The sequence below is a fragment of the Cyanistes caeruleus genome, chromosome 4, assembly GCF_971803275.1.
Source record: "Cyanistes caeruleus chromosome 4, bCyaCae1.hap1.1, whole genome shotgun sequence".
Lineage (NCBI taxonomy): Eukaryota > Metazoa > Chordata > Aves > Passeriformes > Paridae > Cyanistes > Cyanistes caeruleus.
Window position 1 is genome coordinate 52,318,830 of NC_141704.1, and position 27,908 is coordinate 52,346,737.

At 40.7% G+C, this 27,908-nt stretch overlaps 1 protein-coding gene across 1 annotated transcript; it reads left to right on the forward strand.

The window, feature by feature from the left end:
• Positions 1 to 4,780: 4,780 nt before the first annotated feature.
• Positions 4,781 to 27,381, forward strand: DBX2 (developing brain homeobox 2). Its single transcript, XM_086884645.1, has 4 exons — positions 4,781 to 7,584; positions 19,511 to 19,606; positions 24,160 to 24,347; positions 26,721 to 27,381. The coding sequence occupies exons 1-4, from the start codon at positions 7,026 to 7,028 to the stop codon at positions 27,042 to 27,044; spliced, it is 1,167 nt and encodes a 388-aa protein (XP_086740771.1). The 5' UTR covers positions 4,781 to 7,025; the 3' UTR covers positions 27,045 to 27,381.
• Positions 27,382 to 27,908: the final 527 nt, after the last annotated feature.

Here is a 27,908-nt window from a genome sequence, read left to right on the forward strand (position 1 = left end):
TGCCAGTTTTGCTCCTCCCTCATAAGGCAGCTGTGGCTTGCAAGAATTGTGAGGCTTGCAAGTGGCTTGTGTGGGCAGCTACAGCGGAAGCCAGTATCCAACACAAGCCCACCCAGGCTCTCCTTGAGGCTGCCCCTTGCTGCTGCAGGCAGAACAAGACAGCAGCGTAGTTTCCTACTCTGATTTCTGAACACGGACTATGTCTCCTGATGCACAGAAAATATTTACAAGGCAAATGGAGAAAATATTGAGCTGTGACAGGACTCAAGCCTGGACAGAGTGCAGAAATTTAATTTTCCTCTCCTTTCACATCCTTCCTTTTTCTTGAAAGGTAGACTGAAGGCTTCCCCAGGCCACCTATGGTACACCCAGTCTTAAAGTGGTGCAGGTAACACTCATATACCAAAACTTGCACACTGCAAGTCACCACAACATTTTTTGGTGCCAGCTTTGTTAAGAAGTCAGCTCATAACAGGTTTATGTCCCACATGAGGCAGCTGTCATACCTTGAACTGTGTCCTAAGCTTCATGGTAAACAAAGCAGCAGGTATAAGCCAGAATACTTTGGGGATGGTACAAGAATGTAGAAATTAAACATGTAGTCAAGACTTAAATCCCTCCTGCAAGCTGGAGTTTGCTCCTAGTTTGCTGAGTATTACTTCTACCATTGTTGTTCTGAGGTATCTCTGAGTTGGAGCTAACCTGAGTGGTTTGCATCCAGGTTAGCATAACCTGACAGTGAGTTACTTTCTTGGACCAGGACACCCACCAAACGATCATCACCAAAATGTCAAGGGAGCATTTTTGAATGGGGAAATTTAGAGCAAAATCTGCCTAAAAGTCTGCAGCAGCTCTGCAGTGATGACATAACAGAGGCTCAGATTGCCAAACTTGGTAATACTTTGAAGAACATACTTTAAAGACTGCTGTCTGACATGCTCAGGTTAGACAAAACAGTGTGAGACAATTATCTCCAAGAATGTGGAAAAGCCATCTAACTTGGAAAATGGCAGATAGCTATGTTATTACAAATACATTTCAATGTGTAAGTCCAAAACATTTTTTTGCCAGAGAAATTCAGGATCAATCTCAAAAAATGCTTTGATAGGATTCATGTATAATTCCGTTGGCTAGAATGTATCACTCCAAAGCTTATAACCAGAAATGTAGAGATAATGGCATTTTTTTTACTGGAAAAGCAAAATTGGAAATAATTAATGAGTTCAAACAGATGCTTCCAAAGTGTTGTACACAGAGTCCAGAAAAATTATGACTAGGTTGAGCTGCCTTTAGCACATCTAAGCAAAGACAGACTCAGAAAAGACATGTATTCCATTACCTCATCTATGTCTCCTGCAAGTGCATCTGTTTCTATATAAAGATCCTTGTTCTTGGCTTCATGGAAGCTATATAGCTTCCATAAACTTTGAGCATCTCAGGCTGCCAGAGGGGAACACAGTGTGGATGCATGGAGGCAGATGGCTCACACCATGTCAAGTCTTCACAACAGAAGACATGGCAGGTATGCTGAAGTTTTTGCATATCTGATTTTAATAGAAGGTAAATGGCATTTAAATGAACAATTTATCTTCTTATATAAATTCTAAGCATTTTATCCATGCTGATTTGAGGTGCCTTTGGAAAAACTTGTAGTCAGGAAAAACAGTGTGAATTTGCCCTGGGCCAGGTAGGACTTTTCCCCTATTTACATGGTTCTTTTGAATTACAAGGTTTTTCAGCTGCTGCTGTTAAAAGGTTCTGGAAAATATCTTTCCTCCTGGGATACCTATGCTACCAGTTTCCAGCATTGGTTATGCAGTAAAGCAGCCTCTCCATCATCCTTTGGATACTTTGGAGTAATGTAATTGAATCACAGAATCATTCAGGTTGCAAAAAGAGCTATAAGATCATTGAGTTCAACCATTAACCCAGCAGTGCCCACTTCACCACTAAACCATGTCCCTCAGCACCATCTGTGCACATCTTTTAAACACCTCCAGGGCTGGTTGACTCAATCGCTTCCCTGGGCAGCCTGTCACAATGCTCAACAACCCTTTCACTGAAAAACTTTTTTCTAATATCCAATCTAAACCTCCCCTTGCACAACTTCAGGCCGATTTCTCTTCTCCTATTGCTTGCTACTTGGAAGAGACTGACCAACACTTTGCTACAGCCTCCTTTCAGGCAGTTGTAGAGAGTGGTAAGATCTGAGCCCCCTTCTCTCCAGGATAAACACCCCCAGCTCCCTCAGTCTCCTCCTAAGAACTGAGTTTCAGACTCTTCACCACCTCTGTTGCCCCTCTCCGGATATGCTCCAACACCTCAATGTCCTTGTTGTGAGGGGCCCAGAACTGGAAAAAACACTTGAAGTGTGGCCTCATCAGTCCCAAGTACAGGGGGACAATCACTGCCCTGGCCCTGCTGGTAACACTCTTGCTGATACTGGCCAGGATGCCACTGGCCTTGTTGGCCATCTGGGCACACTGCTGGCTCATGTTTACCAAGACATTGAACAGCATCCCCAGGTCCTTTTCTGTCAGGCAGCTTCCCACATCCTGTTCCCCCAAGTGTGTAGTGTTGCATGTGCTTGTTGTGACCCACATACAATACCCAGCACTTTGTGCCTCATTGAACTTCATACAGTTGACTTTAGCCCATCAATGCAACCTGCCCAGATCCCTTTGCAGAGCCTTCATGTCCTCTACCAGACCAACACTTCCATCCAATTTGGTGTCATTTGGAATGTGACTCGATTTCCTTGTACAGATCATTGACAGAGATACTAAACAGGACTGGCCCCAATACTGAGCCCTGGGAAACCCCCTAGTGACTGGCCACCAGTTGGCCTCCACTGAACACCACTCTCTGGGCCTGACCATCCAGCCACCATTTTACCACACAAACACTGTACCTGTTCAAGCCACAAGCAGCTCAGCACCTTTGGGTGGATCCCATACAGCCCCAAAGGCTTATGTCTGTCTAAGTGGTGTAGGAGGTCACTGACCATTTCCCCTTGGATAACAAGGGCTTCATTCTGCTCCCTGCCCCTGTCTCCCAGCTCAGGGGGCTGGGTTCTCGGAGAACTTGGTCTTACTAATAAAGACTGAGGCAAAAAAGGCATAAAGTACCTCAGGCTTTTCCTCATCCTTTGTTACTGTGTTTCCTCTCCCATCCAACAAAGGATGGAGAGCCTCCACAGCCCTTCCTTTGTTTGCCACAAAGGTATTTATTGAAACAGTATTATTGTCTTTTATACAGTAGCCAGGTTAAGTTCTAGTTGGGTTTTGGTCCTTCCAATTTCCTCCCTGCAAAACCTCATGGCATCCCTGTAGTCCTGCTGAGCTGCCTGGCCCTTCTTCCAAAGATAATCAACTCTCCTTTTTTTTCCTGAGTTCCAGACAAAGCTCACTTTTCAGCCATGCCAATCTTTCAGCACCTGGGGACAGCCTGCTCCAGTGTTTTTAAAAGACCCTTCTTGAAGAACAACCAGCTTTCCTGGAATCCTTTGCCCTTCAGGACTGCTTCCAAAGGGACTATACCAGCAAGGCTCCTAAAAAGGACAAAGCCTGACTTTTAGAAGTCCAAGACAGCAATTCTGCTTAGCCCCTTCTTTAGTTTTCCAAGAATAGAAAACTCTATAATTTAATGACTGCTGTGTCCAAGACTGCTGCTAACCACGCTATCACCCGCATCACTCTGTTCACAAACAGCAGGTCCAGCAGGGCAGCTTCCCCAGCTGGCACACTCACCAGCTGTGTGGGGGGAGTTATCTTCCATGCAGTCCAGGAACATCCTGGAGTTTCCTCTATGCTGTTTTGCATTTCAAGCAGACATCTGATAAGCTGAAGTTCACCATGAGGACAAAGGCCAGAGATGGGGATTTACTGGAGTGCAGACCTAAATGTTAACTGTTCAAACCTTAAAAAAAAAAAAAAAAAAGAGAGCGCAAGCTTGCATAAAAGTCATATGTATGTAAATCTCTAAATCTCACAAAAAAAAAAGTAGATGCTGCTAATATGCATCCTTCCTATTAAGCGTCAGAAAGGTTTGTAAGAAAAGTAATGGCAGGATTCAGCTTCACGGGAATTGCTCCAGGGAAGGAGTTGCGAGAGAGAAATCCCTGGGTCAAGGATGGAAATGCCATCTGAGGAAGGGAAGAGCTGATGTAGAAGAAGGATCATTAGGGAAACTTTGATGTAGTTGCACAGATCTTGTGCTTTGTATGTTACCTAAATTGTCTGCCCTCTCAGTAAGACTGTACTCTGGACTCTTGAGTACGGAAGGCTTAACTGAGTGCTGAGAAGTTCATGTACATTCTATGTATCCCATTTTTTAAGTTTTGCAACCTGAGAAGTGTATCTTCATGTTTTTCAAAAACACCTGATACAAGCCAAGATAGCCAGTGCAGGCGAACTTTCTTCTCCTTTGGTCTGATTAAGGTAAATTAATAAATTGACAAAATCCAAACGAAGAGCAAGTACTTTCCAAGTTTGCATAATCAAATGAAAAAAGAAATGTTATTCACCATGTGAATAACATGTGAATGTCATCGCTTCTTTCTGAATGTGTCTGGATAATACACATCCAACAACTTTTCAGGTCCATGGCTAAGGATCTATTAGTCATGCAATTCCAGGCTGCATTCACCAGAAAGGATCTGGATTTTAGGGATGCCACTTGTTTTACTCTCAAATCATTCCATGCTCCAGATCTGAACAAAGAATCAGTATTTTCTGTGCTCTCTCTCCTGTAAGCATTTGACAGGTTACAAATCTTGGGCCTGACTGTACTCAATTATCACATGCCCAGAGGACAGATGGAATTTGGTAGCTACTGCTCAGTAGAGCTGCAGATGTGTGTGTCCCAGAGACCAAGTGCTCAGAGGCTGTCCTGGTTTAATGAGCTCATTTCGCTACTCTGCTCTACCACCCTTACTTAACATCACACAACCAGTTTGAGGTCTCCACTGGGAATCTCTTGAAAAATAGTATTTCCTATCTTATTTAAAACCTGAGTCTTGTGAATTGTTTACAGTGGTTTTTTAGTACAGCTATGATGGCAAAGTCAGAACAAGGGTGAGAGGCCATTGATAGATGAAAACCAGAGAGAAGAAAGGGATTGTTTAAACACACATTGTAAGGCAGGGGTTAAACCCTGGAACTAGAGATGCAACCTGACATGAATTGTTAACTCATCATGTGGTCGATCACTCTCTTCCGTGCAGTCAAATGCTACATTTGTGGGTCACTTCCAACTCAGAATTGTGTTGTGTTGTATTTCAGTGTGTTGTGCTTGTATCTCACAGAAACATGCAACTTGCTAATCATACTCTGCTGAAGTACACAGATGAGATGAACACATTAATAGCCATTCTGGCATCAAAAGTAGCCTTGGAGAAAACCAAACCCCAAGTCTGTCTTTGAAGGCTATGGTCTTTGACAACCATCATTTCCTTGGTGAATACTTTTTATTCAGGCAGCACAGCTGGATGGACTAACTGCACTTCCCAAGTGTTGAATTATGGTTTTCAGTGTCTTGGGCCCTTGGGAGTTCTATGAGAATTTGATCAGTGAAATGAAAGACAAAATAAATCCTTAAGTGTGAATAAATTTATGAGGCGTAATTGGAAAGGCAGCTACTTGCAATACTCAGATGTGGGTGCCCTCCTGGGAAGACTTGTTTCTTTCCCTTAGAAACATAATTTCTGCACCTTATACTACAACAATGCACAGTAGCTTCAGATGTAGTCTGGGATACAACAGCTTGGATCCTGTCCATTCTACAGCAAGAGTCTCAAAATGCTCACAAGAAAAATACTTCCATGAATATCTTTTGATAAAGGCCTTCAGATTTGCAAATACAAGTGCTCAAGCTGTGGAAATTGTTTAAGCTAAGAACAGTTATGGGAATCTATCAGGGAAAAACCATCAGATTCATCTTGGACTTCCTGCTAACAGCCACTGCTTTAAGACCAGTCAGAACACATGGGTCTCTGACATGAAGCAGCTTTATCAACTCTTAGGCTCCCATTCACCACATCACAGTATCAAAGGAGTCAAGTGCCAAAACTGTAGCAAGGCCAACCCACCCAAAGATATAAAGGAAAGCTTTGGACATGTGAGCATCTAATTTATATTCCCCAAGTTATTACTTAGTACCACAGCAGTTACAGGACATCCTTCCCATTTCTCATCTGAGGACACAGAGGATTCCACCAGTCCAGCTGGTTTTAGCTTTGAACCACACCAATGTCCAAGGGTTATGCCTCTGTTGCTATAGAAAAATAAGAGATGCACTTCCTCCAGAGGATTTTGCAGGGAATATCGTCAAGATTAGATTGGCGAACAGCTGCTTTGAAATAAAAGGATTTCTCTGCAAAACAGGGAGGTGCTTTCAGGACTTTGGAACAGCATCCAATTTTAACTTTCTGCACGCATGTTTGAACTGCAAAATGAGACATCTTTGCCACATTACGTGATTTGTAAGCAAATAAAGAATACATGCAAGGAAGTAAAAATGGACTAAGCTATTCCGGACAAAGAATGTTTATGCCCACACAAAGCTTTGTCAAATATCTCGAGAAAACCATGATTAACAGTACCGTGTTGATCTTAATCAGATTTATTAAGACAAATGTTGAAAATCCAGCGTGCATGTTCTGTGTGGGTAACTAAAGAAAAAAAAAAAAAAAAAAAAAAAAAAAGGCCAGATAAAAATGCCCAGAGGGAGTGAGCTAATGACTATCTTCCCATTACCTCATGGGATCATTAGGTCGACATGATCTCTCCGCGGCCAGCACCGGAGCCACTTCCCCGCCGGGACGGAGGCCAGCGGCCTTGTCCTTCCCCTGCCGCCGCCTCGCACAGGTGCACCCCTGGGCGGGAGGCGCGACCCGCCGCCATGTCGGGGCGGGCACGGCGGGACAGCCACCTCGGCTCCCGCCCTGCCCCCTCCCCGGGGGGCTGCCGGGCAGGGCGGCATTGTTGGCCGCGTCCATCACTCCTCGTCCCCGGCTGACATAATGAATGCGCTTGGACACACCTTCCAGCCCGGCGGAGAGACGCCGCGTCTCCACGGACAGCTTCGCCGAGCTCTCCGCTCCGCTCCCCACAGCCCTCGGGGAGGCGCCCCGCCAGCCCGCCCGGCCCCATAGCCCGGCTCCCCGTCCCAGCCCAGTGAGGGGCCGCGGCGGCCGGGCCGGGCTGGGCAGGGCAGGGCAGGGCAGGGCGAGGAGGGTAGAAGCCCTCGCTATGCTGCCCAGCGCCCTTTACTGGGACCTGGTGGGCTCCTCTGCTCTCCTCAACCTGCCGGCGGCGCCGGGCTTCGGCAACCTGGGCAAAAGTTTTCTCATCGAGAACTTGCTGCGGGCCGGGGCGCCGAGCCCTGCCCAGCTCCGTCCCCTCCCCGCCAACCCCGTGCCCCTCAAGCTGTGCCCCGCGGCGGAACAAATCAACCCCTCAGGGGGTCCCTTCCCGGCAAGATGGGCTTTCCAAGTGCTCAACCCCTCTGCGGCGGACGGCGGCCGCCCGCCAGCGCGGGCCGCGGCGGCGGAGAGAGCCGGCATCTTCCCGCCGGCAGCCACAGGTGAGCGCGGCCCCCTCCCCGCGTCCCGCCGCCGAAGAGACGGCACCGAGGGGCTTTCCGAGGGCTCGGCCCCGCGCTCCGCACGGCGGAGAAGGCGGCGGGAGAGGCGCGGCCGCTCCGAGGAGCCCGCAGGCGGCGGCGGGACGCCGAGCCCGCTGGGTGCCGTACCGCCGGGGTACGGCGGGGGCTGCCCCGGGCTCCGGCCGAGGGTCTCGCCCTACCGCTGGCAACGGGACGCCGAGGAGCGGGCGGGGCCGGTGGTGCGGGCCGCCGGGCGGCGGCTTCCGAGTGCGGCCGGGCGGCGCACCTGTGGGTGCGGAGAGCGCGGCAGAGCCCTGTGATGGCCGCGACGGGTGCTGTTAAATGCCCCTGATCGCGGTTCTTTCGGGTCTTGACGTCCCGCAGCCTCAAGGGGTGGTAAAAGCTTCGCCGCCAACAGGCGCTCCGGGAAAGTCAGAAATGCCAAGTTTTGGGAGGAAGGCGAACGGTCCCATCTTCCTAAGCAGCGATAGCTCGGGAGGCAGCAGCCCCTTTCTCCGCACGCCCTGCCTTGCGGGACAGTAAGGCGTGGAGGACCCGGCTCCTCCTGCCAAAAGGAGAATCCAGCCATGTAGAACAGGCAATTTTCTGGAAGTTTTGACAAAACCAGGGACGGGAGTAAAAAAAGAAAAGTTCTAAAGCGGTGTAAATGTGCGTTATCAGCCGCTCGGCCCGGTGTCACGCTGAGAGCCAGCGCCCCGCAGAGTGGTGGGGACCAGCTCGCGGCCGCCGGGGACCCGCAGGAACCCCTGCCGTGGAATTGGAAACATACAGGTTTACAGAACCCATTCTGTTTCTTGAATGTGCCGATTTTCGTATAAATAAGTTTTGTCTGCGCATGAGCAACGTATTTCACGAAATATGTAGTTCTATTGGTCATGGAACTGATTGAAGTTGCATTCAATTAATTAAATTCAGTATTACGCTATCTATATTGTGTTTTGCTTTTCTGTTAGAAGGCATAAATTTATTCCAATATGCGGTATTTTAAGAATTTTTATTTATGGTCACGAAGTTTTAAATGCATTTAAAATGAAAATCAGACAAGCAGAATTGTATTTATTGAATTAAGTCTTTGAGATTTGAAACCAAAATATTTGTTTCGAATACAGAAGTAATTGTTTTCTTTTCAAACATAATTTTATTTCAATTAAATCGTGCAAACTCTTCTTCAAAATCCAAAGCAGTATTTGATCCTTTAGCATTATGTTCTTTCAAGGTAGGCAGGAGAGAGTCAAAGTGTACATTAACGTTTCTGAATGTTCCTGACCTCTCAGGTAGGTGTTATCTTAAGCATATCAGTTACTTAAACATGTTTGTTTTAACTAACTATAGGCCAGGGAACAGGACAAGTATCATCTTCCTGCAATTCGATGAACATTATCCCTGCCTGCCCTTTGCCCTTACCCTGAAAAAAAAAGTTCTAGAGAAAATGCTATATTTATTTGTGAAAATAGAAACAGCTGATGCCCCAGCACTCTTATTTGCTAGAGGTAAAGGTATTTTTTGGGTTTTATTTGTTGTTGTTAGTTTGTTCATCTGGAGTTTTGTTTGTTTGTTTTAAAAGGCTATAGGTAAATTACTGCAGAAGGTCACAAATACCACGTTTTGCAAATGCTTGCTTCCAGGATTATTTCTTTTTTTGATTGACCCATAGTAGTAGTGATTTTAGTGTAGTAGGTGTGCCTAGTGACTTGCAGTCCAGTCCTGTTCTTATTCTGATTCCACAGATCTTAGCAAAAGCACCAGGCTCTCAGATTTGAGCAGGGAGAAATACTAGTGTTTCCTCATTTGTTGTGCACCCACAAGAAAATTCTCCTGTGACTGTACACTTGCGACAATGACTTTTATTTTCGAACAGGGATCTGTTGATTCTGATCTGACTTGTATGTCTTAAGGTGATGAGGACGCTTAGTTGTCTCAACTTTCATAAATTTGAATTAGATTGGAACTGTCTTGCTGGAACAGTTTGTGGTTTCTAAGGAGTCTCTTGTCTCTAGTGTAGGCGTATACTGAGGAAACTGTTCAGTCAGACGCTGCATTTGTGAGTAAGGCTGGGGTGGTCAGGCTGTGTGTAATTCTTGTTTATACAGTGATAGGGCAAAGGAGCATTTTGGCAGAACAAAAATTTTAGGCTTCAGGGACTAGTGAAGATATTTTAACTAAAGAATTTGTGCTAGGTAGTTTTTTTTTAATTTCCTGAGGTTTTTTTAAGAATAAACGCCTAATTGGAACCTCCAAATCACGTGGCATTTTTGAAAAATCTTTTTTGAAGTCTTCAGTAAGACTGTTGAAAATTATAAAGCAAGTTGTTTTCAAAAAATCTTTCTGAACTAGCAAGTGCTTTATAGATCAAGCAGGGACTAAAAGTCCCCTAATAAACTAGGTTGGCATAAGCCAAGTTTTCTTTTATTTTTTAATTAAAAAAAAAACCCAAAGAGAATTGAAAAAGTACCAGACCTTTTGGAAACAGTAATCTATATTACCCATAAAGTCCCAAATTCTGGTGAGGTCGCCAAAAGTTCTTAAAAAAGAACGAAGTGTAAAAGCACACCAGGGGCTGAACTGAATAAGCTGAACTTTTTTATATGTATCCACATTACCTACAAAGGAAAGACATGAAGAAAGCACTCCATTTTAGGGTACCCTTTAACACTCCATAAAAGTGCTAAAGAATGTAAATCCTTTATTCTTTCTGTAAATTGAAAAACTCTTTTCCATGGTGGCAAAGAAGACCAGGTGGGATGGCTTTCTTGATCTGGACTATCTGCTCATGGTAATTTTTCCTTTTGTAACTCCTCAGCAACTGAGTTGTATCAGCAAGTTTCCTTCCCATAATTTATAGGTTTCAGAGTATTAGTTGGACTGTTTCAGGTGCTTGTCTGCATCTGTATTTTATTTATATTTCTTACAAAACTATTGTGAATAAAAAACTGAACAAGTCCTCAGAAAGTGTCACACCCTAAATATTACATCATCTAATGAGCATGATAGAAATAAATATATTTGTCTGTAAAAATTTAAATAATCACTTCCCATCGTTACATACATTTAAAAAAATTAAATCATCATAGGTGTTTGAAATCAGTTTGGTTTCATTTAAGAAGAACATGAAGAAAGAGCATGTTATATAAGACTAGGAAAAGCAGAGGGAGCGTTACTGCAATATAATAAACTCATGAGCCTTCTGCAGTGGTATGCCAGTTTATACTGGCTTGACATTCCCACAGGCTTTCTTGCACTTTGCTTGAAGCCACTTTGATCTTTGCTGTCCTCAATTTCTTGCTAATCTGGGTTTTAGTCCCTTGACTCCAAGCCTATTGTTGTCATCTGGATAAATTAGAAGACTTGACAGCTTTCTTCAGTGTTTTCTGACATACAGAAATTGTCCAGATGATGCTGAGATGCTGTGCCTTGTAGCACAGGTGCTGTAAAGAGGTCCACTCCACATATTTATTTCCTCATGACTTAGTTTCCAGAAATATTGGCTGGCACTAGAGCTGAGTGACCTTCTTGGGAAATATGAAGTTACTCTGCTACCTGGAATAATTTTTCTGAATATTTCTGCTCTTCTTAGGTATTTTGCCCTGGAGGAGGTTGACAGTAAGTGCTTTACAATCTGAATATGTTCATGTGAAAGGAATCTGTCTTTCTGCTTTAATTTTGGCATTTTTATAGATGAACTGAGAAAGGAGATTGCAAAATGCAACAAAACCAGCTGTGAGATAATTCCATTGTAAAACCTACTGAGAAATTTATCTTTGGGGATTTTTACCTAAAGCATCAGAATACATAGAGCAGAATGAAGGACAGCACATGTAACACAAAAGAAATTGGAAGAACTATACAGTAAATATAAATTTGACTTACAGTAAGCATCTGTACATGTACTTTATGCATATCCAGATACATTTGTGCTATATATTGTGCTATTTGTGCATTCTTTCTGTAACATTTGGGTACTTTACATTTTGATGGATTTATCATCACAGTGTGCTGGTGAGACAAGAGAAATTTCTACTGTGTAGAGGAGAAGCTGGAGCAAAAAGAAATGAGGTGACTTACCTAAGATAATACAGAAAACTGGTATCATTGCAAGGAAATTAATCTGAGTCTTTTGCAGGCTAAGTCTCTGGAAAATTATGTCAGTTTTTTCCTTCTCAGGTAATGATAACAGTTCTATCCTGTATTACTTACTTGAATCGAACATACTTTATTTCCCATATTTAATAAACTGCCTTGTGTTTCTTTATGGCAACCAGGAGATAATTAAATTACTGAAATTGAAGTGATATTTTTTACTTTCCTTTTGGACCTCTTCTTAGTGAATTAATGCATATTAATTATTGATTTCAAGCCAACTGGCAGCCAGGGAGTGTCCTCAAGCGACATGTAACACTAGCTTCCAGTAAAATAAAAGACAGGAAAGAGCCCAATGTTTTGTCTTGACTCCCTCTAACTCAGGCGACAACTTGACTGACAAGTGTTAGGATTTTCTTGTTTTGTTGGTGTTTTTTGGAGATAGAAAGCTTCTTTAAGGAGGGCGAGATCTATTTGGCATCTTTTCTTATTCCCTGATTGCCAGGAACACTGAGACACCGTAATTGTTTTGAAAGTTTTTCTTTGGAAGCAAAGAAGTTTTTGTAACTATTAGAAATCACATACTCTGTCCAACACGTTTCCTGTTTCCAGTTAACTTCGTGAGCCATTTAATAGGATTGGTCTGGAATGCCCAGCATATCTTAAGAGTGGCTGCAAAATGGCTTTTAAAGGACAAACTGTTGTCCTCATTGTGAGGTTGCCAGAGCTAGACTAGTGCCAGCTACTCTCCAACCCAGCCACCAGTCTGGCAATCTGTGCTCAGTGAGGAATATGAGCACTGGCTGGACACTGCTTTTTCCTTTTGCTACTCTCATGATGCCATATCCTAAAAGGAAGAGGATCCTGACTTTGGTCCTTGGCAAGATTTAGATACTGCCAGAAGATCTCAGAGCTGCACCAGGAAGACAAGTGATGGAGTTTGTAGAAAAGAAACTGAGGGGAAACCATTGAATCAGTTATGCCTGCAGTTAGTAAATTAACTTCTGTAAAATGTATTTTGTACAGCAGAAAGAGCTGGTCTTCTGAAATCCTGTAGTATATTGCTCATGATTTTAGAAAACACAGGACTGTGGTAAGGATTAATCTCATCAGTAAACTCAAGCAGAGATTTCAGGTTTTATTGTACTGTGTCTTTTCTGTTAAGAAATCCTCTTAAATTTTGAAAGGCAAGTTCTCTGCTTCCATTGCCCTCTGAAGGTGTTTTGCATTATTTTATAAAGCAGCTCTGCAAAATAACTGATGCTTTACATAGTACTTTTGCAGTCAATCATGATCCCATAGCAGAAAGAGGAGGTATTTTTTTCAAAATAAAAACAACTGCAGGTGGACAGTAGGAGGCTATTTCAAATGTTAGATATGTAGACCCTGATATTTATAAAATTATGCATCTAAATATTTTCAGTAACCTGGACAGTGTTTGTTCGAGGTGACTTGTCACTTTGGAGAAGTGGCCTTTGCTTTGTGCTGAAAAGCTTATGAATTTTTTTCATGAGAGGCTGCTTTTGTCTGCAGTTATAGCACATAATTCTCTTGAAGTATTCTGAGTGTGTGTTGAGAATGTTACCTCCTTGTGACCATGTGAATATCTCAACTTTCAACTTGAAAAAGTATTTCCTTGTACAAATGTAATAATACTAAACCCCTTGTGTTAAGAAAAAAAGAATTAACCATGTGTTATTTTTTATTCTAACACTGTTTATATTATCTTGAGACTTTTGTATGTTTGGAGCTAGCAATACTTCAAAAAGTAAAGACTGCTACAGGTAAAAAAATTTGGCTAATCATTTTATACCACAGGAATAAATGGTGCATTTTGGCCTATTGTAAGATTTTGAATTAGGGCTGCAACAATGAAATACCAGTGAAATGTTCCCTTGCAGAAGCTGACCTTAATTTTGCCATGCTTGAGGAAATAATATCTAAACAAATTGCAGTATGTTGAAAATCAAAGAAAATACCTAATGTCTTTCTAGCTGAATTTTTACATTTTTTAGAGTCTTTATGGCTGTACAGATGATAATACTCTTTTGATGTTACCTATGAAGGATATGAAGAATGTCATAGTAATTCAGCTGTTTAATAAAAAGTAGGAATCTTGTCTAATCTGTAGTCAATACAGAGAGATGCCTCCAGAGGATGAGACACTTTCTGTGTCTGTTTTAAAGTGATTAATTGTTATGTAGAGCTACTTATCCCTTCTGTACAGGACTGTACAGGAGGCCAAGACAAGGAACTCGGGCAAGACATGGAACTTTCAGACAGAGAAATGACAGTGATGCCTGTTTTGACAAGAACTGGTAATCATAAAGCGCTGAGGCACACTAGTACATGGGCATCCTGAGGAAGGACAATACCAGAAGAAAAGCTGGTAAATCCCCAGGTAGATTCCCATCTTCTCAATAGCAAGGCTGTGTATGAGGCATGGAGAGGGTGGAAGCCACAGTTACTCCTGACACCAGGGTACCCATGGAGTCTGTGGCGAACATTGTGGAGATTGGTTGTTGCTTTGAGTTGTAGAGGTGAGATCTGACAATGCATTGTCACCTGCCTCTGGCTGCTGTATTTCCTCAGGCACTGAAAATCATGTACAACAAATTACAACATAATAATTAGGCATGTGAATGATGCCTCTGATAACTGACATTGATTAATGTGGCTTCAGATAATCTAGTGTGATGCTCCTGGCCATTGCATTGCTGTAGATGTGGTGATTATGCTGTTAACACATTTCAAGCCTGTTTTAGGGGCTGCTCTGCCCATTTTTCAAAGCCCCACCATGACCCAACATATAAATGCAAGCCCATTTCTTGCATCCATGTTTTGTGTAGGATTTAAAAATACGTATATTTAGGACTTTAAAACCCTTTCCACGAATGTTTGACAATTTTCTAAAACTGATCTGTGGATGCTACTCTGCTTTTCCCTTTCGGCTTGACTTCCTTTGAGCATTCATGTGGCTGTGTTTTCCAGGAATAAATAGGAAGCAAATGGTAATTTGAGAGTGCAGCTAAGCCAGTTTTGAGGGGCCTTGCACCACAGGCTCTTGCAGTAAGTTTTTCCAGTTCCATGTGATGTTAGTTGCTTTTGGGTGAGATATGACAGTGGCTGCTGCTTTGTTCTTGCAGCTGGAGGCTCCTCTTCAGCTGGTTGAAATGCTTTGGGGGTGCACAACTGCTGCTGGAGCATTGCACTCTAAAGACAGTAACTGCTAGGGAAAGAACCATGACTCATCATGAGGTCCAGGGCTTGTGGTTCAGGAGCGGAAATGCAGCTCAGCTGGATCACTAAGCTGGCAGAGCTGCTGCTGGACTGCTTTTCAGGGAGCTGTTCATGACATGAAACTTCCCTGCAGTTTTGGCCTGCTTTAAACGTTGCCAAATTAGGAAATTGCATTTGTGCTCATGTTATGGGCACAAACCATCCAAGGTTCTCAGATGAAATGTGATAATTTACTGATGATATATTTAAGGGTCCTGCCAAGGCTGGATCCTTGGCATCAAGGTGGAAAGCAGTTCATGTAGATTTAGCAATATTTGGAGAATTTAAGTATTCATGCAGCTTGAGGTCTCTCTGGTCCTGTTCTTAGTTTTATTATCTGGCTCTGGGCAGTTTTCTGAATGATTTTTTTTGAGGTGTTCCAGCTCTCTTCACAGGTTGATACCACATTTTTATCAGTTATCTTTAAAACCCCACAACAAACTAGCAGCATGTGCAGTGAAGGAGCCTGTATAATACCAGTAGTCCAGAAGTTTACCATCAGTTTCACCTTCCCTCAATAGCCATCTTTCTTTCACTCCTTCCCACATTCCCAATGGCTGATAGCCTACATACATTCTTTACTGAGTTATTTCACAACAGTAAAATTAGGAAGAGTAAACAGTGTCCTTAATAACTTATAATAACTTAATAACTGAACTGGACTGTATTTGGGAACCTTACTCTCAAAATGGTGGATAGTTGGAAGGAAAACTTCTGATCCCATTGTCAGTATGACTTTATAATGGAAGGGCTTTTGAATTTAGAATATTTTCAGAGCAGGCAGTGTATTTTAAAATACTTGTATCTGAACTGCTTTTTGAATTTTAGCACTAGATAAGCTTGAGGTTTAGTATAATACATGTTTAGTATTATTTTATTGTCTATAAAATGATTTCTATTCACAAAGGTAAATGTAGTGCACATTATTATTAAAATGTGGCATGCAGCACCAGTGTCAAAAGAATTTGTTTTGTGAAAAAAAATAAAAAAACAAAACCACAACACCTAGGTATTTAATACTTTTGTATGTATGATCCAATACATTTTCTTTTAAGGCATATAGTACAGTTTTTGGAGTGCCAAAAGGCACTTACATCATACTTCAATGCTTTTCATGCATGTGTGAAGCTAAACTTGTAAAGACTGGCTTTTGTGAAACACTTAGTTCCACACAGTCTCAGTTTTTATGAAATGAAGATATAAAGCAGAAAAAGACTTAAGTGTCCTGAACACAAGTTACCAGGATTTGGCCCCTGCTTTAAGTTCCTATACATATTTGGGAGCAATGGCTGCCTTTTTGGTTACTGTGTACCTCATTCTGAACAAAAATTGACAGATTAATATTCTCACTTCTCAGCAATTTTCATCCTTATGTGAACAGCAAGGAGTGTTTGCTTTAGGTCTTTTGATCAACAGATATTGATAGAGTTGCTGTGATATATGTGAAAAGAAAACAATAGGTAGTGCTTCCTCTATATTATTCGCAAAACTGATAGGTATTATGTCATTTCTACAGGTACAATTCCAGTATAATTCTGAAATACAGTTATAACAAATATTTTTCTCTGGACAATTTTAATTCTGTTAATGGAGTTACATGCAGCTAGTGGAAGCCATTTATTGTGATGAACTGTGTTGTTTTTATCAAAGATAAAAAATATACTTGGATACATTATGTTGAAGCATTAACATTTTTCTCTATGTAGAGCTCCCACGACAGAGTTGAATATCCCTTGAGTATCACATTTTTTTTACTGATGTAACTCTGCAAAACTGCTGCATGTTGGTTTGAGTGCAACAGCTTCAGTAGATGTAGGGGTGTACTTTCATGTACATAATGTAAAATTCATCTGTGCATCAGTATGGCTGCAGCACATTAAAAAAGGCTATTTTTATACATAAATAGCCTTTAAAAAAGGCTTTGGACATATATGTTGGCTACAGGTGTAGAGACATCGTGGCATTGTTTATTCCCCAGGATCTAGACTAAATCTGGAGAAGTGAGCTCAGGAACCTCTTTGTTCAGAGTTATGTGAGGATATCACATGCATCTTATTTCTTAAGCAAATATTCTGCTTCAGAGAGATATGTGCCCTGCAGGCAGAAAAAGCAGCAGTTGGTTGAAAGAATTAAGTAAAATACTGGGAAAGCAAGGCTCAAGATTTCCATCAACTTGAGCAGAATTAGGGTCAAGATCTCTTCTGTTTGCATTGTGGTACTGTGCTAGTGTATTAAATCATTGTCAGCAACTTCCATGAAAATGTATTTCTTTGGAGTTTGCTTAAACAAAGAGTTCACATAAGTTTTCACACTAATCCATCTTCAGACCTTTATGTATGCAGCTTACTTGTTGAGAGATGTAGTGAATGGAGGAAACTGTCCTTTCCTATTCCTGTCATTACTTGCAGGAGCATGCTGTCTATCTAAATCAATAGCTTGTTCCATTCTGATTTATCCAGGTGTCTCTGCTTTTATCACATATCATTATGAGCCCCACATTACCAAAACAGAGCGAGGAACTGGACAGAGTTAAGAAACTACAAGAGGGAATATCAAGGACAGGACAACAAGTCTGACCAAAATTGCATGTCTGAATAAGGTGCTGGAGCAATGATTGGAGGGAATAGGACATTATGGCTGCCAAGACATTAAAGACATTTAAGAAGAAAGCAAAGGAGTGGAGTGTGGTATCTTCTGTATTCTAAGTTATATTTTCAGAAGTGGAGAGTTTTACCTGACTGTAAGGGAAATTTGATAAAAGCATGAGGAATGTGCCTCCTAAGGAAGGGAGGAAAACTCCTTCACCTGGGATTCTGGGAATTGCAGAGCATAAAACATACTGTCAATGACGAGCTCTCATGTCCAGGAGCTTGGCTGATATTTATCTTCTACAGCTCCTGTGCTTCTTGAGTTAGTCAAATCCTTTGCAGCTTACACACTTCCTCAGTTGCATTGAAACCCTTTAGATACATGGGATAGGTAGTATTTGCCTGCATGTTCTTTACTATTTAAAGTTTCTAAGGAAGTGGTTCCACATTTGATGGTCTTGTGTGGTAAAGAAGCTTTAGAATACTAATGCCTAGTGCACATAATTTTTTTTGGTAAAGTTTTTCAAGTATATGCCTCAAAACCAGGCAATTAATTTGTATTTCATTAGAAAGAGCAACATTTCAATAGAAAGCTGTTACAGCAAAATGATTATCAATCAGCAATTACAAGTTAATACTTAAAAAAATGTTTTGATTTAGACCTGTACAACAATAGTATTTTTGCTCAGGGATAACAGCAAATTTAAGGCTCAGAAAACTTATTTTGAGGTCCTAATACATACTGAACAACATAATTTTGAGTGATTTTTATTTTTAATTCCAGTTGAAAAGCTTTTAAAAATTAGAAGCATGGCTTAGATACATTTATCTATTTAACTTCCATTGTGATTACTGATTTTTTTTTACCTAAGTGTGCAGTTACTTTTTTTTTTTTACTTTTTTTTTTTTTCTGGATATTTGTACAACTACAGTACTGGCTCTAGAAGCACTTACTTTCTGCCTAAACCAAAACAAGAAAGTGACAGAGATGTTTTGATGCTGATCATATTTTACAAGTGTACAGTTCTAGCAAGCATGGTGTATCTTTTTTCAAAACCAAAAAGTATTCCAGGTTTCATAGTTCACTAGTACAATCAGAAACTGATAGGTAATTAAGATTAATGGAAAAGCCCATGAGCCTTATAGAAGAAAAATTAAGGGATAAATAGATAATTAAGACCTTTCCATGATTTGGAAGCACTTTTTAGATATGAGAGACTAAGACTAAAAAAAAAAAAATCCTTAGAAAATTTACCAAATATTACCTAATTCTGTGAGTTGATTTTAAAGATTTTTTTTTTTTTTTTTTTTATCAAGTAGAGCCTTCAGCAAGTGGTTTATTTAAATTTACAGCACTTTTCCAGAAAGACTTAAGTTGACAGAATAACAGAATCAGGTCATTTAGTATGTGCCATTAGAGCTGAGCTGTTTCATCTCATGGCATTTTATAAAGTTTATTAATAAAGGTTTCTTGTTGAGGATGTTACTGGTTTGAGTGCTGTTAACAGCAGTTGAGTACCAGCTGATTTTTTTTCCTAAGATTACATGCTTACTAGAGTTATTTTAAATAACTTTCAGATTCATTATACTCATTATTTCAACTACATATTATTGAAACAATGTGTTCAATGCCAATATTTAGGAAAACCCCCATAATTACAGCAATTACAGAGGGAAAGTTCTAGTCTGCAGAGCTTCATTCTCATACATATAGGGGGAGTTTTACACATTATAGCTAAGCTACACATGTAAAATAACCTTGCTAAATTAAGGAGCAATTACTTGGTTTATCATTGTTTGCCTTAAAAATATCACCATCTTGAAAAAAGGAAAAAGAACTTGTGGGGCAGGACTTTACACACTGACTTTTTGGAGGACTGTTGTTATGAATATCACCTAAGCTCAATGGATAATCAATTAGATCTATGCTTTCTTTGCAGCTCTTTCCAAACACTTTTTTCTCCGAGCCCCGCCATTCTACTCGGCATGCTGCGGTGGGTCCTGTCAGCACCCTGCATCCCCCACTGCTTTTCCAAGTAAGTTTTTATGCTTCATCAGTAATGCTTGAGTTATTCTGTAAACCAAAGCAGCAGGATTTAATGTGTTCTGGAAAACTAATTGGTGATGCAATGGCAGCAGCTAATTCCTTAGTAAAATCACAGCAATCCTATTCAGAGGGTTTCCAAAGATTTATCAAACTTAAGTACACTGAGCAATTGTGAGAGGTTTCTAATGGCATTGAGACACCCAGACAGAGCTAACCTAGGAAAGTGCCTTGTTTTCACTTTGCTAGAAACAATTCTTTAAAATCAGTAACTCTTAAAAATCAGTGTCAATAAACATTTGCAAATAAAATAGCTGGAGGATTGTCAAATGTGTGCTGCATTTTAATGTTTGTTAGGGGTAAATTATGATTCAGGAAGCCTTAGGATTATTTAAATACAACACTCATTCTTTTTGTAGCAGTCAAATGTGTGCACATGTTTAATTTGTTTCTCTTTCTTTAATCATAATGTAAAAAATTGAAGAAGTATGTTGAAGAGAATTTTGTCCAGTGTACACGTTCTATTCAGGATTAAGAACTGTAACCCACTTCCATTTAATTCAAAACTAAATTTAGCCTTGATTAGGAAGATTGCATGAAATAGTTTAAGAATGGACAGTCATTCATGATTTTGTGATTATGGCTCAGGAATGCAAACAGAAGGAGCATTTCTTTTTTCTTCAAAACAAAAAAAAGCACAAATTGCTTGTCAAATCCAAATGAAAATTGGAGTTAATGTATGCTCTGGCATATACTTTTTTATCACAGTTGAATTCAAACCATTCCTGCCTAAAGTGCATGCTTTTTATGAATGTTTCAGAAGGGCAGTTGCTAAGTTGAATGATTCTTGACAAGTGAGGCAGCAAATGCTGGCAGTTTAATGAGCTGCAAGTTTCTGAGCACCTCTTTAGGGGGCTGACACTTTCCCACAGAGCGTTTTACATGGCCTAGGCTCTCCCACAATGGCTGACAGCACCATGACCAATCACCACTTTCACTTTACTCATCCACACGCGACCTCACCACAATTTTTCACTGTGCAGATGAACTTTAGGAACCATTTCACATTGAAAAGGCCTGGGCAAGGGTCAGTTGCCCTTTTGTATGGCCATAAAGCAATACTCTATGTGCCAGTCTTTTCTCCTGTCTCACATTCCAAGAGATTTTCTGGACACCATTTAAAGCACTTGACTGAAAAATAAAGCAGTGAATGAAACTGACTTTTATAGACTCATTCTAGCTCATCTTCCCATATAACCCTGTCTACCTGAAAAGGGATTTAGTGGATGAGCTGAGTGTATACAGGGACTTGCTGAATACATAGGCCCATTATCAACTGTGGGGATTGTTTATTAACCAGGACTGATACACTACTATTTTGGAAGTGACCTATTAATTGTCCATTTAACTAGAATGTATTGAATTCTAATGAAAAAATGGAAACCATGACTAAAGCTTTTACTTGCTCCTTCAAGGTGGTCTCTGCCATGAAGGCAAATGAAGATTGTTCCACAGATTAAGGGGACATTTATCACTATATATTAGGACACAAAGGGAAGACTTAACAAAAATCAAACCAGCAACATAGAAAATAGTTGGTCACATTTATCTCAGCAGCACACTAAACCTTCGGTTGCATGTTCAGAATGACGAGCTGCAAGCTGACATATTTAATTTTGCTGGAATCATTGAAATGTATAAATAACTGCCTATCCCACTGCACTGAAAAATCCTATAATCCACAAACTGAAATTTAGTTTTTGTATAGCAGTTGGAATGCATTCTAGATAATGGCTTATTTTTAAAGAAATTCTTTAGGCTACTCATTTGGTAGTAGGTTTCAGACTTTTGACCCATGTGATGCTTGTTAATGCTTCTGAACATTCTGCTCAACATTACATTTTGTTCAGTTAATCTTTTAAAATCCATCACATATTGTGCCTTAGAGTGTAAAGATGCCTCACTATTAAGTTGGTCTAATATAGGCGTTAAACTGGACCCTACATACTGCCTGTACAGGAATTAATTGGTGCCTCGGGGCTCCAGCAGGAGGTTGTTTCCTTGCTGATTGACTGTTAACAACCAGCCAGGCAAGACAAATTTTAAGGGGTCACATAATTTGGCGTCCTCTATCCTTGGCTGACAACTCCATTGTGGAATGGAGGCAGGGAGGCAAGGACCAGCCCTGTTACGCCTCTTCCCTTGCTGGTGTCTCTCATCCCCCAGTGGGGATGAGAGAAGGTACCAGTTCTGCTTCTGCTGGACTGTACCTTCCAGTAAACCTCAGAATAGCTGACAATTCAGCTGAAACTAATAAGAGTCTACCTGGAAAAAGGTACCTAAATTCACTAAGTTTGAGCAAGAAAGAGAGAAAACATGCCTGAAGAAGGAAGGCTCCCAGCTTGCCCCCAGTTTTGTGGCCACGATTGGAGTATGCAGTGGGGGTTATGAGGAGACTCTGCAGTCCCCAGAGAGATATCAACTTGGCTTGCCCCTTGTGGAAACCTCCATTTTGATATTTTGACTTTTGCTTGGTTTTTTATTTTATTTTTATTTTGTTTTTGTTTGTATGGTTTTGGATGAAGTCTGACTGTGTATCACAGAGTAATAAATATCAGGAAATTAACCAGTAGTATGATTTTTGTATCTGGTCTTAGATATAATTTTGAAAATTGAAATACATCTGTGTAAATTAAAGGTTATTTATACTGTAACATTGTAAATCATAATAATTCTTTTTTACCACACACTGTTATGAGGGACAAATATAAAGATCTTGAAAAGTACAAGAAAAGAATTGGCAGAATGCAGTGGCCTCTAAATCAGTAATGTTTCACAGGGGTAGTCTTATTTTAGGGAATAATCATTGTACACTTGCTCAGCTTCTGATACTCTATTGGTCAGAGCTGGAAGCAGGATGCAGGGGTAATGTAATATCAAACCGGTAACACATAGCTACAAAAGTATTTTGTCAACTCTGCAAGACATACAGATACACACTTCAGTTTCACATCATTATACTACAATATCCTCAGTACACGTGTGTTTGTTTTTCTGTGGGTGTTTAAAGATACATATACCCATGTGTATATATATATATATACTATTCAGAAGTTGAAATGTGGTGTAGCCCCAAGGAACAGTTTGTGGAAACTGCATCTGGAATTCATTAATATTTTCAAGAGCACTATATCAATTGAAAAAATGTATTTCATTTCCCCCCCAGCCCATTACAGCTGAATAGAATTGATAGACTTTTTCACCAAAAAAAAGTTTAGTATTTTAGAGAATCTGCTTTTCAGGGGGAATTTGCCTTTTGCTTCGATATGAAAATGATCAGATCTGTTGTAGGAATTGAGCAGCAGCACACCTTTGCAGCTGCTGTAACTATAAGCTGGGAGGGCAATATAGGCCTTGGATGTGAGAAGGTGGACAGCAGGAGGGCAGCTTGCATCTCCTACAGCAAGACTGAGAATTGCAACTCCTACAGCAAGACTGTAGGTTTCAGTGGCTGTACAGCCATGGCACAGGTCTCTGAGCCAAAGTGCAGCTGTTTCCTGGCCTGCTTGCATCTCCCTAGTTATCACATGCCTCCTTGATGATGGGCCCAATTCAACTGGTTCCTGCTCCTGCTTCATGTATGAGTATTTGAGGAAGCTGGGAACACTGGAAGCATATGAAACTTCACCAAGGACTGTTTCTCCTACACCATATCTTTCTAGGGGAGAGGGAGCATGGCAAAGCTCTAAGGCTTTAGGTTTTATTGAGTATGAGGAGCATGAGAGATTTATCCTGGGGTTCTGTGCTCTTTGTGTGACCACTTCTACTTCACTGCAACTCTGTCCCCCAGTTTTGAGGCTGTTTTCCAGGGTAGGGCTCCCTCTAGCATACATTAAGGGGATGTGACTGGATTCACTGAAAACTGTCCTCCCAGGACTTACTATGAGATGTCAAAGGATTAGAAACCCAGGCTGAAAGGAGTAAGTCCAAGTACTCTCCAAATCCTCTAATAAAGAAATTGCTGCAGTTTCCAGACTAACTAAGTGAATGACCAGGGATTTTCTGAGAAATAGTTCACTCTGAAAGCCTTTCCTTAGGGGAAAAAAAAAAAAAAAAGAGAAAAAAAAGGAAGGGCTACTTAGTTTCTTTGAATCAATACCACTTTTATCTTATTTTACATTCCACACAAGGAGTAAGTAAACTCATAGGAAAACTTGTTGCAGTTTATTCAGTGGCAAGCACAGGCAAAGAAAAGCAAAGTTCTTCCCTGACTGTATTTGAATTTTGCAGTAGAATGGGCTCTGTCCTAATATTCCTCTTTGAACTCATCTGATTTACTTTGCACCATGTCAGAGGGAGACTCTTGAGTACTGACTCTAGATCCAAGTGAGAATTTAATCGTTAATGAACATAACTGAAGCATTACAACACACTTATAACACCAACAAATCCAAAGTGGGGCAAGAGTCTGCAAGCATTGAACAGCACTTAATATTCTCTGGTATGTGCTAGGTGTTATGGGAAACTCTCATCTCTTTCCACTAGGGGAGGAAAGTGTGCTGCCTCTTCTGACCCAGGAATCTAACTCCAAATCCCGGAGAGGCATATTAAGAAGAGCTGTCTTTTCTGAAGACCAGAGGAAAGCTTTGGAGAAAATGTTCCAGAAGCAGAAGTATATTAGTAAAACAGACAGGAAGAAACTGGCCCTTAACCTGGGTCTAAAGGAGTCTCAGGTAAGGAATTTTTCCCTTTCGGGGAAAAATCTTTAAAATGGCTTTGATGGAGGAAAAATGAAAAATTCAGGGGCAGCCCTGAGCTCTTTTACCTGCAAAGACCTCAATGAATCAATGGTAGTTTAAACCAGGGAATACTTTAACAGTTTCCTGTATGTATACATTCAAAAATTGATCACTCCATTTTCTCACAAAGAGACATGATCTCTGCATTTCATTTTCAACTCCCTTTTTTTGCTGTCTGACAGAGCCCTGTGGAAGCTGTGGTGTAGGGAACTGTGCTCCATCCCACTACTCTAAAGGCAGTGGAAAAAAAACGTGAGAGCATAGAGCATTCCTTCATTCCACTGAGCATCCTTTGCACTCACAGATGAATGACTAGGGATAAGGCACTTCCTTTGGAATTGTTCTGCCCCAAGAGACAGGCAACCATTCCTATGGAGAGACACTTGACTGCACAAAGAAAGAGATTTTCAAGCTGAGAGATACCTTAGGGAGAAAAACCTTACAGGATGACCTTCTAAAACACTCCCATTTTACTTACCAATTCACATTTTATGGGATTTTTTTGCATGAGTCTGAGTTGGTCTACTGCAGGATTAGCTGAGGATCTCATACCTCCAGTGAGCTGTTCTGACTGAACAACTACATTAATAGTGGTGCTGAATAGCAGTAGCCCAGTCTGGAATCCTGGGGGCCTCATCTATCTGCAGATAAAAACAAAGGAAAAGCTCTTCTGGCCTGAAGAGCACAAAATCTGAAAGAAACTGTGGGGAAAAAAAAAGTTTGTGAGGGCATGTAACAGCAGAAAATTAACATGGTAGTTGCTGACAGGTAGGATTCTGAAGGAGCTGGAGTAGATGCAGCCCTCTAGATTGCAGCTGAAAATACTGAGAGGCCACAGTACAATTTTGTTTCTTTGCATGCAGTAGGAATGAAAGTACTCAAGATATGAGTGCAGAAGCTGTCTAGGGGACAGAAAAGCCTGGGAATGGTGGTGAGAGCTCTCATCATCTTTATCTTGGATATTTTCAGAACTTGAAAAGGCTCTCAACAATTTGATCAAACTTTGCAGTTGGCTCCAGTTTGCACAGGAGTTTAGATCTGGTGGTCTGTGGTGGTTCCTTGCAGCCTGATGACTGACACCATTGCAAGCACTGCAACAATAAACAAAAATAAGCAGTGTGGTGTTTCTCAGTGTGATGTACAGAACTGTAATCTCTGCAGGAAAACTATTTCAATGGAAATGTGTAATTGCATTCACCAGTGTGCTGCCTAAAAAATTTCCCTAATTGTAATTCTTAATATTACAGTTATTTCCTCGAGATTATTTTCTGTGCTCATGTTATTCAAGAGAGCTTGGGGTTGTAAAAAATAGTATAATGATATACAGATAACAACTACTACTCCAAGAATATAATTTCACAACAGTGACAGACCAGATGATATTCATCTCTTTTTTTTATTCTCCTCATGAGAGGAAGAGAAGTTGCTGTGAAGGTTACTTCTTAAATTTTCTGACCAGTTGTGCTGGGGGAACAATACCTGTCATCTAAGACAATGATTCTCAAACCTTTGAAACCATAGCCCCTTTGTCTTCATATCAAGTATCTGAATACTAGACCTAAAAGCAAATGTTCAAGGGAGAAGAGAGCACAGTCTGAATAATTTGATTGATCATTCTCACCTTTCGTCTCTTCATGTAAAACCAGTTCCTGGTTGTATATTCCCTCAAGCTTTCCCCAGCATTTCATAAATGCCTTTGAATGCCTGTGTTTAAGAGTTGCAACTTAAAGTTTTTGAAAAGTTGATTTTTATCTCAAAATCATATGGGTTCTAGACAACTCCTTAAAAACTGTAGTCAGGCAGACAAAATGTCTTTAAATCCTCAATCCTGTGTCCTACAACACACTTTTCAAAGCTGTATGGCCAAGGTGATTTTACCTATGTTTGTAGAAGGTACTTCTTCATACAGCCTGTGTTTGATAGAGGCCTTCACACCACCAGTAATACCACTTAGTTTTCTTAATGATGATACTACTTTTCTCTGGGAGTTCTCTTCTGTCTAGAAGGATGTTGCTATAGGAAGCTCTCCTCTATCCCTAGCTATTGGGCTGTCCATTTTCCAGTCTAAGCTAAGTAATCACCTGTTGTAGAGCATGAAAATCTAGGAGAATATTTGTTCCAGGTGTAATAAATAGTGATGGGAAAATCCTCAGATAATGTCAGTCAGCTGGCTTCACTGGATCTCTACTGTAACAATGAATAAGGAAGGAATATGAAACTGAGAGGATGGAAAGAGAAAAAGCACTTGTTAGGGCAAAGTTATTTAAAACAAAGAATGATAATTAACTCTCATTAACTTGCAAACAGGTGAAAATTTGGTTTCAGAATCGAAGGATGAAATGGCGAAACTCCAAAGAAAAAGAAGTGCTTTCTAACAGGTGCCTCCAAGAAGAAGGTCTTCAGGAGAACTACCTCTCACGATCCACCATGAATTTTACCTCCCCATGCCCATCTGTGTGGGAAATGTCTGAAGAGCGGGCAAGTCCAAGGTGGAGAGAGCATTCTCCAGGAAATTCTGAAAGACTGACTAGTACACAACCACCTCCAAGAGCGAATTCATTGCAGAGCCCACTCTATTTGTATCCTGACCAAGACACTGCAAACAAGGCATCATCAAGTGTGAGGGAGTAGGGGCAGTTTGTAAATGGAGTGGGAGAGTGCAGGCTTCAAATGAGCAGTGTTTTAAGATTAACAATATTTGAACATTGTAAAGTTAACTAGTTTATGCTTCAAAAATATGCTAAAGTCTAACACATTAAAATTGCAAGCAACTAATGATTTAAGAAGTATTCGTCAATATTCAATCTTTTCTTGTGTCTTTTCCAGTGTTATACTGACCTTTAAGTAAAATAGGAACTGATGGTAAGTAAAATGAAGTGAAGAGCATGAAGCTGAATTTGTGCTCTAATTTATACATCTGCACTGTATGTGATGCTCATTAAAACACACACTAATAGAGTCACTTTTATTTCTCATTGTAGTCAGACCAATTAATTTCTTCTGTGCATGAGATAAGAGTTCTGTTTCTCTCAAGACAGTAAGTGGTTTTGGGTTCTTTTAGAAATTCATTAACACAATAGATTCATATGGACAAATATAAACATTTTTGGTGTGTTTTCTCCATCTGTCCTCACCTATGTCAGTATTCAATTAGCTTTATTATGATCACAGGTCAAATGATAACTTTGGTAAAGTATGCAATATTAAAAGGCAACCAACCTACTCTATAAATACTCTGTGTTTAAGGAACTCAGATGAGAGTGTGTATTGGAAAGTGCAATTCACTGACTTCTGTCTTTTTGCCCATGCATGAATCTACTAGCACTGTTAACGCTGCAGCTTCTTTTTTTGGGGTGTTGGCACAATCTTTTGTATTTCAAAACTGTAATGACAATGTGCAGAATTGTAGTCAAAATGCACTAAGCAACAGACCCGTAACTGGAAAAATTGCTACTACAGCTAGTTCAGAAAATTACTTATGGAGATGACATACCA